We start from the raw sequence: 12,654 nt of genomic DNA on the forward strand, positions 1-12,654 counted from the left end.
GTGCAGATCTTAGTGACCTTGAGGGGGAACATAAGGCTGGAGCAGATCACAAAGATAGGGAGAGGCAAGATTATGAGGGCATTTATAGGCAAATAAAATAATCCGGTAATGCACAGAGAAGACAGTATCGTTGTGATGTGCCTCCGACAGTAGACAGTAGGCGAGCAGCAGCGTTTCTATTATATTTATCCATCCATTTTCTATCCCTTTATCCTCCACATGAGGCCAATCTTAACCCTGGAGTTAAGGTAGTTTTGAGTTGTGACACATGGATAAGAAGTCACAAAGTTTTGCCTCTGACAAAAGCGATTTTGAGTTTGATGGCCACCAGATTTCACTCCAGGTGGTGGGTTTTTGTTTCGTCGGTTGGTTTGAAATAAAAGGAGTAGAATTTGGAGGAGCTGTGTTCAAAGAGCATCTCTAATGGAACTGCTTGTGCAGTGTGTTTTGTGAGTGATAGTGTGTGTATATAAGAGACTATGTGGCTGTGTTTATAGTCCACATGCAATATGAGTCATTAGCTTTGTCAAACTGTGTGTGTGTGTGTGTAAAATTAACTTATACCCTATCTTTTTACAGCCATGCCCATTTCCTGTACAGCACCAGAGGGCATCGTAAAAATCATTACGTTCAAATGTTAGCACAGTGTAGCCTTTGCAAGCCAGCGAGGGAGTTTTAAAGCACAAATGCACCGCAGTACGTTACACATATACACTCACATGAGAGCAGATCTGATTAGAGTCCAACTATGTGACTGTTTATCATGAGAGCAAATAACACAGTGGAGAGACAGTGGAGTTAAAATGACATTAGAGAAGCAGTTTTCAGGCAGATTCCATCACATGTACATCACGTGTATTTTTATTCTGTGTTTAATCCCAGTGGGATTAAAACCTGGCAAAATAAAGGTTAATACATAAATATTATAATGCACATTACCTGTAGGTAAAAATGCAGACGTATTGCAGTTATGCATGACTATTCAAATCCATTGAATACATTCAAAATAGGTATGGAATTGTGCATTTCTTTTAGCTTTGCATGTCCATTTAAGATTGAATCATTCAAACTCTGATGTCCCCTAGTGGTGCCATTAAAAAAAGACATCAGATACAGAGAATGCATTGTAAATGGCCGGGGAAAACACATTCAGTCCACTGCACTGAATTTTATTACAAAAATATCAAACTAAAGCTGACATCCATAATGCTGCATTACTGGCTTTTTTCCCCTCACTCCTGTCTTTATTTTCTCCTTCTGTTCTTGTGAAGTGAAGATATTATTGATTTACAGTTTCTTAACTGGTAACGTAACTATAATGACACTGTAAGAATTACACATTGTGTAGTTGACTATGACTGTGAATTATTTCTTGCTTTTGCAACAAGAAAGTCTTTGTTTAATTTAATTCCAATTTAAATTCAATGTTATGCTTAATTTCTTGTGAAAACAAATCTTCTGAAAAAAAATTGTTCTTTTTATTTCTGATTCATTGCTAGCATAATTAAAAAGTAGTAGGAAGAGTTATTTTTCGGAGCTTATAAGTAATTATCACAAGTCATTTCAGAGCCAGCTGCGCGAGGTTACATTTGTACAGCAAAGAAATATTATTAAATATTAAATATAATAATATAAATATCATTTTGCATTAGGAAAGCCATTAACAGAGCTAGTGGTGGCCAGTGAGACTGCCTCAATATGTCTAGAAACTGAAAGTACAACTGCAACGGCTGTGTGTGAGCGTCTACATAGGATGTATAGTGTCCTTATGCATCCGAGCTGGTACGAAACCTGACGTGCCACATCATCCTTGTATGAGTTGACAATGTTTAAAAGAGCGTCCTGTGATGTCTCCGATTGCACTTGAAACCCCCATAAATGTTTAATATCATCAGGTGACTGTGCAGAACAGAGTGGACGCTCAGCCACCGAGCAAGTCCAGAGATTAAATCATGAAAAGACCATCAATGAATAGCTATTTCAATAGCAGAGAAGCAGATCGTTGACCCACTCATTCCAAACCAGTGCAAAAGTGTATAACTGCCCTAAATGAACAGGAAATGCCTCTTTTTATTTGAGAGTAACGCATCCTATTTTTTTTAAAAAAGGAATGCCTTTCATTTTAGTAATATAGAAAATGTCTACTATTTCCAATAACTCATGTCATGTGACCTACTAAATCCAAAACCTATGCCAAATAGGACTCAAGAGGTAATAACTGACTTAAAACACTGTATTAAGACAACAAAACAGGACAAACCTTTTTTTTTATCAGATTCTTAACACTTAAATTGATATATGAATATTAAATAAACAATACTTAACATGCATCCTGTACATCCTGTCAATGATGGACAAATCATTCATGTCGTTTCAGAGACAGACAGTCAAAGTTATTTGTATTATGCTGATTGTCATGCTGGCAGTTGGAAGAGACGTGTCACTGTAACAGAGAACAGTGAACTTTGACACTAAAACTAGTTGTTTTTTCCCGGAAATAACAGAGAACCGGGAGGTTTGACGCCTAATGTAATGACATAGAGACTACGATGGACAACAAGAGATACAACAAAAGGTCAACGTTGGGGTCTTTAAAAGTTTCTGGATCATCAGACTGAGGACATTGTTGTTGCAGTGTCCACATGAGGGCGTTATTGTGCCATTTTACAGTTTTGAGGACACTGTCATGACACCTATGCACGTCATGCCTCATTTTCGCCATTGGGTGACGCTAAAAATCTAGTCAGCTGCCTAAATACGCAGATTAATGTATGGCAACGAGAGAGGGGGTGGGGGGGAGAGAGGGGGGCGAGAGGGAGAAAGAGGAAGGAAGCAATATGTCTTGCAATGATTTCATTTTCTTTCATTTTTGTTTATTTACCCAGAAAATCCTCTCCCCTTCTTTCTCTGCCCCTCACCTCATTCTTTCTTTCACTTTCTTTTGCATAATGCCTGAACAAACCTTTTCTCTATGTTTCACTTATTACTTTTTCCTCCCACAAAGCACTTGCACAGCTGCACTTCATTGTAAACTATATTGCTGAACTTTTTTTTGTCTAAGTGTTTACATTATGCAGAGAGTGATGGAACAGGGGCGATGTCAGTGTGTTAAGAATCTGTTTCCCGTCTTCACTGGTTTTAATGGGATTTCCATCTGTGGCTGTGTTGGCGGCTTTTGTTCTGCTGTGTAATTGCACCTCCGTGAATCCTGAGATAAGGACGCAGTTCGCTGCCCAGACAAAGACAGATGTTGCAGCTGTAGAAAGACGCATGTTAACGTTCTGTTTCTGACTTTTTCTTTACTGTGTCTTCCTCCACACTGACAAACTCTCCCATTCGACCACAGTTGTTGTTGAGAGTGACTGATGCCTCCCACCATTGCGCGCTGAGGAGAGACGATCATTGAATCCAGCGGCACAATAATGGCCCCGCTGACAGAGTCTCAGGCTCTCACGGTCGTCCCCGGCTATCACCTGAACTGCACCTGTGGGCTTCATCTCCCTCTTGTCATTGACACACGCAACACAAGCGCCTGGCGCGCGGGTGCGCGCAGCGCGCGGGCGCACTCGCCGTCGACTTGGGATCGCGTTGTGCTGAGTTGACCGAATAGCTGCTCGTTCATAAAGGTTCCGCGGATTCAGTGGGAGCACCTCACACATTTGGACGACTTTCACCCTCTCTTCAGTAACTTTGATGGGGACTTCGACATTAAGCAGGGAAAATGCCTGTGATGAAGGGATTATTAGCGCCACAGAACACGTTTCTGGACACTATAGCCACACGCTTTGATGGCACTCGTAAGTTTGATTTAAATTTTTTTTCCAATTCTCTTTTTTGTTTTGTTTTGTATTCTGTTCTGTTGACACAACCCCTATGTCCTAGAGATCATTTATTGAATTAGTCTAACACCTGTAAAGCATCCAATCAAGCACAAAGACGTTCATGCTTTTTCATGTTTGTTGTCCTTGATGCACGTGCGTAGTCTTTCAAATAAAAGGGGTTTGAAACACCAGTCTGAAGGACAGGTTTCATGTGTTTCAGGACCAGACAGTTGTGGAAAGTCGGAGCACTCACACAGCAAATATATGTGCTGAGACTGTCGCTGTCCACGGTGCTGAAAACCAGCTCAGAACCACAGACCGCTCTCTCTCGCTCTCTCACGCACACACACACACACACGCTGTTATGTATTGAAAATCTGTGTGCTCATCTCCAACTTCTCTGACTTGACCACACGTTATTTCTTACTGAAGTTCACAGAAGACTCGTTCTCCCGTTGCTCTGAAACTAGCAGGTGCATTTATCAAAATTAATTGGTCAGTGGCTGCGTTACAGCATGTGCCCCAGGAACACTGAGGGAGCCTGGGGTTTCTAAAAGACAACTTTTGTCTGATTTCTCTTCTTTTATATAGTGTTTATCTTGTATAATAGGTGACATTTGCTCCATGTGAGCCATCCTGCTAAGATGTTCACGCCATCCTTTCTGCTATCCTGTTGGTTTATGTCTAATTTGGGGGTTGATATCACATATTTCATGTATGATACCAACATCAGCCCAATACAGTCTTTCTTTGTTCAGTGTTTTTCTTACTTTATCTTACAAATAAGACCATATATCTCAAGATCATTGCACCCCTCACTGCACTTCTTTTGCAGTTATCAGATTCAGTGATTTTGACCAGTATTGTACTAAATCTGAAACTGAATATTGTATCGATTCATTACACAGATTTGTGTTATTTATTATATCTTGGATTCAGAAAGTAACCATGAAAAAAACTGCATTAAATAAGAGGTCTTAGTCATTGCTTAATGTTTTCCAATTCCACCTAATATTTCTTTTAGAATCTTTGAAATTGTGGCACTAAAGTCTTTTTTATCCTCTGTTGTTGTTCACTTGGTGAACATACATCATCTGTTGTAATTCCTTATTATAGAGCCAGTGGTTGATGTACAGAATCTGTACCCCACTCATACTCCCAATACATCTCCTGCTCTATGTTTATACCATTCGGGGGAAACACAATAACAACCACAAACATCCATCTTCGGGTCAAGTGCCAGTGATATATGAGGAGGAGCAGCCTATATGTCGAGGAGCAACACACATTAGTTGTCTGGACGGAGTCCCTGTTCTAATGCAAAGGGATTACAGTGGCACTTTAACCAGCCCCAGAGAATGAACCGCTGTCCTTGAGTTGGTGAGGTAGAAGAAATTAATGTTGGATTTGGACTGCAAGATGGGGAAGACTGGGGGCAGTGGAGCCTGACGGGACGAATTGCATCTGATGGCTTGGCCAGCAGCAGATGTAAGGGAAGTGCCTTGGTGGCAGGTCGGGCCTCAAACAACATGCGATAAATGGATAAAAGTGAAAGAAAGAAAGAAAGAAAGACAGACAGAAAGTTACTGGATTTAAACTGGGAGAAAAGCACACACATTTGAACTCTGATGTTCTGACCGAGGCCTATTCAAATAAACTGAGGTGTCACACAGCGAGTGCAGTGCAGTGTAGTATCAGTTTCATTAACAGCTGTGGACAGGAAATGGAAACTCTGCTTGCACATTTACGTAGTTCAGATAAGGATATAAAATGTTTAGGGCCACATGGTTGGTGTAGTGGTTAGCACTCAAATTTGCACTGCATATTTGGGGATTAAACAAATTGGACGCTCTAAATTGACCGTAAGTGCGAGAATTACCTGTCCAGGTTGTACCCCACCTTTCACCCTATGTCAGCTGAGATTGGCACCAGCACCCGTCATGTGGAGGATATAGCGGTAGAAGATCGATGGATAAAATGTTTATGGCTTTAAAAGATAATTTTTTGTGTGTTTGGAGGAACTAGCAGCTTTTGAGTTACTCATAATTCCTTGGAGAGGGAGCCAGAAAATATCCATAATATTATTATTTAAAATGTTAAAATATTCCTAGAGCATCCCACATCTGACTTGGGTCAAGATGCTGAAAAAAGTATCATCGTTCAGCTCAGTTCCTGCTGATCCAAAAGTGTATTATGTGTCTCACTCTGCTTTGTCAACTTCGCTGAGACAAAATAAAACCTCCGATGACTGTGTTGGTTTGGCGCGTCCCTGTTTGCTGCATCTAAACTAACACCGTCACCTCATCACCCATCCATCTCTGGAGCTGCACTTGTGGCGTGAATCACATGTTGTCATGTAGTCATGTAGTCTATACTAATACGAATATTTAACTAAAGCGTGACGAAAAAAAATGTAATGTATCCCAAATCAAATCAAAATCACACTAGCTTTTAGAAAAATCATGATTGGTCTCCTCAGTGTCAGAATATATGAATTTCCAGCAATGGTAAACTGGTGTAATGATGGAATGAAGCTACAGGACTGTTTTGAATGAGTTGTGTTGTGTTGGCGGCAATCGCCTCTGGAAGACCGGTCAGAACTAGTGGGTGTTTGTCACGGGAATTGTTTAATGGTCACACACACACACACACACACACACACACACACACACACACACGCCACTCAGTTAGTGGACTGAACACTTTGAAAGTTGGAGTAATTTCTTTGAAAATAAATGTACAGGGACAGAAGAGTGACATTACAGTTACTGTAAGTTTACTGTAACTTTGGGGTAGTAATCAAAAAAGAATTTTTGTTAAAAACAAACAATGTTGCGTGTGATTGTATGAAACAAGATTAGCTTTCTCTAGCTCTGCTATTTGGTTGAATGGTTGAAGACCCTGCCACAGGGTCCATTCTCCTTTACCATAACTAGTTGAAAACTGGGTACAATTAGAGCTGCAACTAACGATTACTTATTTTCTCGATTAATTGTTTGGTCCAAACAAAACTGAAAACCTTGAAAAAATGTTGATCGGTGTTCGTCAAACCTGGAAATAATGATGTTCTCAAATGTCTTGTTTTGTCCACAAACCAAAATGATTCACTTTTAATGATTTCTTTATTATCCAGAGCAAAGAAATGAAGAAAATATTCACATTTAAGAAGCTTAAACAATGGGAAATCTTGTTTTAATCATGAAAAAAGCTTTGAACCGATTAATCGATTATTTTGATAATGGATTAAAAGTTGTTGATTAATTTAGTAATCGAGTAATAATCGATTACTCGATTATTTGTTGATGTGAAGCTCTAGGTACAATCATTTAAAATAAACAGACATTGTATTATTTCTGCTAAAGCAAAATGTTATAGTTGTGTAGTTATGTTCTCTTTGTCTTAAAGCCCACATAGACCGGAAGCTCCAATTAACGCTGCGTTTGTGTGTTTATCTGCGTCATTACCTCGTTTATGAAACCCTAAAGTTTCAGAACAAACAGTTCAGCCACTGCTGAGAAAATAGTGTTGTATTGTTTTCCTGGGCTCTGCGAAGCGGATCGGCACTTCCTTAATTTGATGTCGTCATCAAAAATCCTCACCACACTTGCGTACATTCAACCGCAGAAGAAGAAGAACTACTCTCGTTGTAGCTGCTGAGATGCAGAGCATCCACCGTGCCAGAGAGGGAGCTGTGTATCTGAGAGCTGGCCTATCTATTACGTCACTTCCAGGTACCTGGCCAATCACAGGACAGTGGGAAAGCTCTCATTAGCTGGCCAATCACAACACAGTCCACATTCTGGGCGTGTGGTTTTGGTCTGAAACAGCGCGGCTGACGAGAGCGTCAGTGAGGAGATACTTTGATCAGCTCGTTTGCAGCGATTAGGAGGTTTTTAATCATGAAAACAAGTTCATATATGTAAGTAGACCTCCATAACTAACATATATGTGTGATTCAAGCATTCTATGTCACCTTTAAAGGACAGTGTCCTTGACGTCTGCAGTATTGGCGTCAAAAGAACATGGACTAAAGTAGTCCCATATACTTAATACTCATTATTGCAGTATCATCACCACTTCAAAAAAAACCCTGATGCCTTTTATTGAGGACATAGCAACCATAATGGGTCGTCCTTCTTGCCAAATGAAGCAGCAGACGCCATGTAAAGTCTCTCAGTGTGCGCTCCCCACCCTGAACCGCTCTTTTAGAGCGCTATTTTCTCGCTCTCAGCGCACGCTACTTTCAGGCAGGTAATTACTGTCACAATCACTGACACAAAGACTTGGAACAGCTGTGTGTTGAGTTAGTACAGGGCGTCGGTGGTAGTGTTTAAGTGTGTATGTGAATAAAGGAGAGAGTGTGTGTAAAGAGAGATAGTGAGCGAGGTGGAAAAAGGGAAATGTGTCTGGTTGATGTCACAGAACTTAATCTGTGTGTGTGTGTGTGTGTGTGTGAGTGCTCAGCTGTCTGTCTTTGAACATAAGGGAAGTAAAGCAGAAGTTTCCTCTCCTCTGATTAACTTTCTTTAATTGCGGCGTGTCTAATTAAGCTGTTAAGTAGATGTCAGGTGAATGTTTAAGAACTCATCAGAGTATCGCACATAATGAAGAAAAAAAGCTGCTACTATCAGATTCTGCCGCCTCAGGGAAGACGGTGGATATAATGCAGTTGTCCCTAAGGCTCAGTCGCACCAACAACCTATGACCTGCAGAGAGACCCAGGGAACTAATTACCGATTTCAAAAGACCACACAGCACATGCTGACGCGCGTATGTTTGAACACGATTTATTTAAGTAGAGATTTCATTTATCTATCAGGAGGACATCAACAACTTTAATTCCCTTGCATATATCTTAGTATGTTGCCCTCTTGTAATGTAATGTGTAGATATAATTATGGTAACTTTTGACAGAGCAGGTCTGACGGTGTCCCTGGCCAGAGAATGAAAGAAGTAATGAGTGCAGTTATGAGACTGTGAAGGAGTAATCAATCATCATTGACTGTAGTGCTGCAGGGTGCAGAGGGGCTCTCACTTACTGGCAGCACATTGCCACTGCTGTTCCCATTTTTCTCCAAAGCCCTCTTAATAATGAGACTGTTTTATTTTAGGGTGAAAATAAACAGAAAGGATGGTGCTGTGCTGGATCCTGGTGAGAACAAATAATGGTATACTATCTTAAGAACATAGGGTATCTGTGAGGTTCAGTACTATACATCACAATGGGATGGGACCAAAATGACCAAACTCTAAGTAGTGCAATCATAAGTGCCATGTCTTTGCTCAGTCAGGTCTGATAGTGTTGCTCGACAGAGCCCGACGCATTAAAAATATCATCAAACAGAGGCAGAATAATAACCTCATCAACAACAACATTAAAAAAGTGATGTATTATGTCGCTTTAGAGCAAACTTGTAAGCAAACAGTTGCATGTGAAACAGACTTTGTTTGTCCTGCAATTACGTGGATGTAAATCCAACACTCACTGTTTTCTTGGACTAAAAATAGCTGCTTGCTGATCCACTTCAGGACAAATGTGTGCCTCAAGAAAGCAGCTTTAACTCATTCAAACCATTCGTTACCAACCACGTTACAATATCATCTCTTGCATGTCAAAGGTAGACTTACTTCTTCTGACACCGTTTTGGGACAGACCATTAAAAGAATAAATAACAGTAATAGGAGAGAGAAGCCATGATTGTTTCCGATTAGAATAATATGTAAGGGTTTTTGTCATTTATTGTTTTTCTTTTACAAAGTGTGCAGTTCAGAGGACGCAGGCAGCATCATCAGCACAGACTCAGCAGGCAAATCCTCTGATTGAGGGAACGAGGCCGCGATCGCCGCTGTGTATTTAAAGACGGCAAACGCCTCGTCTGTTCCACCAAACTTTTGGGTCGCTGTGTGCGTGAGGGCTTTCCGCCGTCACCCGTGGATGTTCTGCCTTGTTACCGCATCTAATGAGCGACATTCCTCCCCTAATCACTGTCTCTAATGGACTGTCCAAAACAATCGACAAATGGGGTTCCTACAACAGAAGTCTGGGCCAAGTCAGCCATTTTTAGACTCAATTAATTTTTCAAAATGAAGGATTGGTGAAGGAGTGAGGCAGAGGCTTGGGCAGAAATTTTGAGCCAGCAGAGAGGGAAGCAGACAATGTAGAGTGAATTTTTCTTTTTTTCTTTTTTTTCCATGAGGCTGAGAGAGAGAGAGAAACGGGGAGGGAGAGAGGCTGGGCAATTACAGGAATGTAATGCCTGGTGTAACGTTTCAGTTGGTGTGAGCCTGAGGGACTGTATGATAAAGAGCCACGGAGGTGCTAATGGCCGTAGATTTATCTAATGATTTCCCGTCTTCAGTTGTAGAGTGCGTGAGAGGATAACCGCCATTGACACTGACCGTGTGAGTGTGCGTTCTGACTTAACGTCAAAAACATAATTGATTCACAGCCTGACCTGGAGATTCATTTACACACAAATCTCAATTTAATGTGTTCACTTACAACATATTACGAAGGCATACTCTTCAGTTTGTAACCTTGGTTGCCATGGTGTGCATCAGTGGTAACTATGGAAACTCTATCTGGAGTGACTTTGCTGAGGTTTTGTGCCTGCTCTGCACTTTCCTAGAGGCCTGCATGTATTTTTTTTTTTGGCAAAAACGAAAGATGGTGAGCGCTCTCTCCATCCTCTCTACTTATACCAATTCTATTAACCCCATCTCTCCATCTTTCATCTGCCCACTTCTCACAGCTCTGTCTCGCTTACCTTCAACTTCTCACGTCACCGTTTTTGCCTTTAGTCCCTTCCGCACCCTCATCACTCTGCCTCTGTGCATTTCTCAGCCTCCTCTTCCCCTCACCTGTCCATACCTGTCCTCATCGTTCACTTTCTTACCTGCATTGTCATTCATCTTTTTCTTTGCCTGCCACGTCTGCTGCTCTCTCTCTCTCTCTCTTTCTGTGTGTGTGTGTGTGTGTGTGTGTGTGTGTCTCCATTGCTTCCTCATGCTTTTTCACCTATCATGAGAGCCAGAAATAGCTCTGGGGTTGCTCTGAGTGGTGGCATGGGGCTGTCGAGCAGTTTTGAATACTTGCGTGGAACTCTTGTGAGGCTGTTTAAAACTGGGACAAAGCACTGTGCGTGTGTGTGTGTGTGTGTGTGTGTGTGTGTGTTTTCCTTCTTGTATTCATTCCCTATTTAGGACCTTTTCTGGCCATAAACACTGACCTTGTCAGGACCAGTAGTAGAGGCCCAAACCTGGTCTTAATATGGCACAACTGCTTTATATTTTAAGGGAAATAACTGAGTTTAGGGCCAACATTTAGGGATAAGGCCTTGTGGAGACTGTCCAAATGAATGGAAGTCAATGCAAGTCTTAAAATGAATAGAAATATGAGAATGTGTGCAAAAGATACTCCTTTAATTTCTATGCACAGTCCTTTTTTTGAAGAGTGTACAGAAGGAAACCACCTGATGATGTAGTTTGTGCTGCTTTTGAGTTCTCTCTGACCTATCTGTTATCATTGCATTACACTCCAGCGTCATCTTTTCATTGAAATGCAGAACTACCACGGTTTTCCTGATGTAGTCTTCCAAGCAATCCTTGGAAAATGATTTATAATCCTGGATGGGCCATGGTTAAGATTTGCTAATGTTCTACTTTATTTATTGTGCAAACATTTGCTTCAGCCAAAACGAGACCAGTGATGCTATGCTGTGAGGTCTGTGAGGCTGAGGTGATATATTTCACTGACAGAAGGAGTATATATATATATATATAGATATATATATATATATATAAATACATATATCTGAGATCACTCTGGTGAATAGGATTTATCCTCTGTGGAACATGAATGGATATCTGTGCCCGACTTTCATCGCAATCAATCCATGATGTTCAAAAATCAACAAACCACTGCACACATGGGAAATTACAAGCAAATACAACTAAGTAAAGTCCTTTCAGTGTGCGGTGGTTTCTCACTTTTGAAGTTTATACTCTATATTTTTGTCCCTATGACCAACAGGCTCCTGTATATTTTTTTGGGCTATGTTGATAGGCTGTAAGTTGATAGGATATTTCTGTTTGAGACACTTGGTTAACTAAGCAAAACCGATTTTATATATGACAAAACATCAGCTGGGACGCAAGTGACGACTTTGAGTTACGAACAATTCCACCTTGGTTTCTCATTTTGCATGATGACAGTTGGTTATCTGTAAGTAAAATGCTTTATGAGAGGAGGAAATAGTTTTCTCATGGTGTTGTTTTGATGGTTTGATTACATTCACAAGAATCTTTTATTAATAGCTCACAAATTCTTTACAGTGCTTTCATTCACCGCCAATTACAAGTCACGCAAGTTCACGTGTATTGCGTAAGAAGAAGGCTGTGTAACCATCTCTCTCTCTCTCTCTCTCTCTCTCACATTCACTTGCTCTCTTTCTTCTCTCCCTGCCCTCTTTCCTCTTTTGTCCTTCCCCTCTCTTTCTCTGTCTCTGTCTTTCCTCATATCTCTCTCTCCCTCTCTCTCTTCTCCGTGTCCCTGTGGGGTTTCTCCAGTAGCTGTCATGCAGCAGTGTGAGCACGAAGGGGGATGATCTATGGGCTTCTACACCGGAGCAATTAGCCAAAAAGAAATTCAGAATGGAGAATAAGATACTGTGGAGATACAGGAGGTGCTGGTGAGGTTGAGACAGAGGGAGCACATTCAGAGCAGATCTGAAGTTAGAGGCGAGAGAAGGAGACAAAGGGAATACGTGTGGTGTGGAGATGAAACTGAGGGACAGTTTCAGCACTGGAACCATTCAGAGATTTTCTTAAGCAG

General features: G+C 41.0%; 1 protein-coding gene across 1 annotated transcript in view; it reads left to right on the top strand.

Annotated features, from left to right (window-relative positions):
• Positions 1 to 3,609: 3,609 nt before the first annotated feature.
• Positions 3,610 to 12,654, top strand: part of kcnh8 (potassium voltage-gated channel, subfamily H (eag-related), member 8) — a 50,902-nt gene continuing 41,857 nt past the window's right edge. Inside the window, exon 1 of the mRNA XM_044015229.1 lies at positions 3,610 to 3,797. Within this exon, the coding sequence (XP_043871164.1) occupies positions 3,722 to 3,797 (76 nt within the window). The 5' untranslated portion in view covers positions 3,610 to 3,721. The remainder of the gene's footprint in view (positions 3,798 to 12,654) is intronic.

The sequence above is a fragment of the Solea senegalensis genome, unplaced genomic scaffold (genome assembly GCF_019176455.1).
Source record: "Solea senegalensis isolate Sse05_10M unplaced genomic scaffold, IFAPA_SoseM_1 scf7180000013113, whole genome shotgun sequence".
NCBI lineage: Eukaryota > Metazoa > Chordata > Actinopteri > Pleuronectiformes > Soleidae > Solea > Solea senegalensis.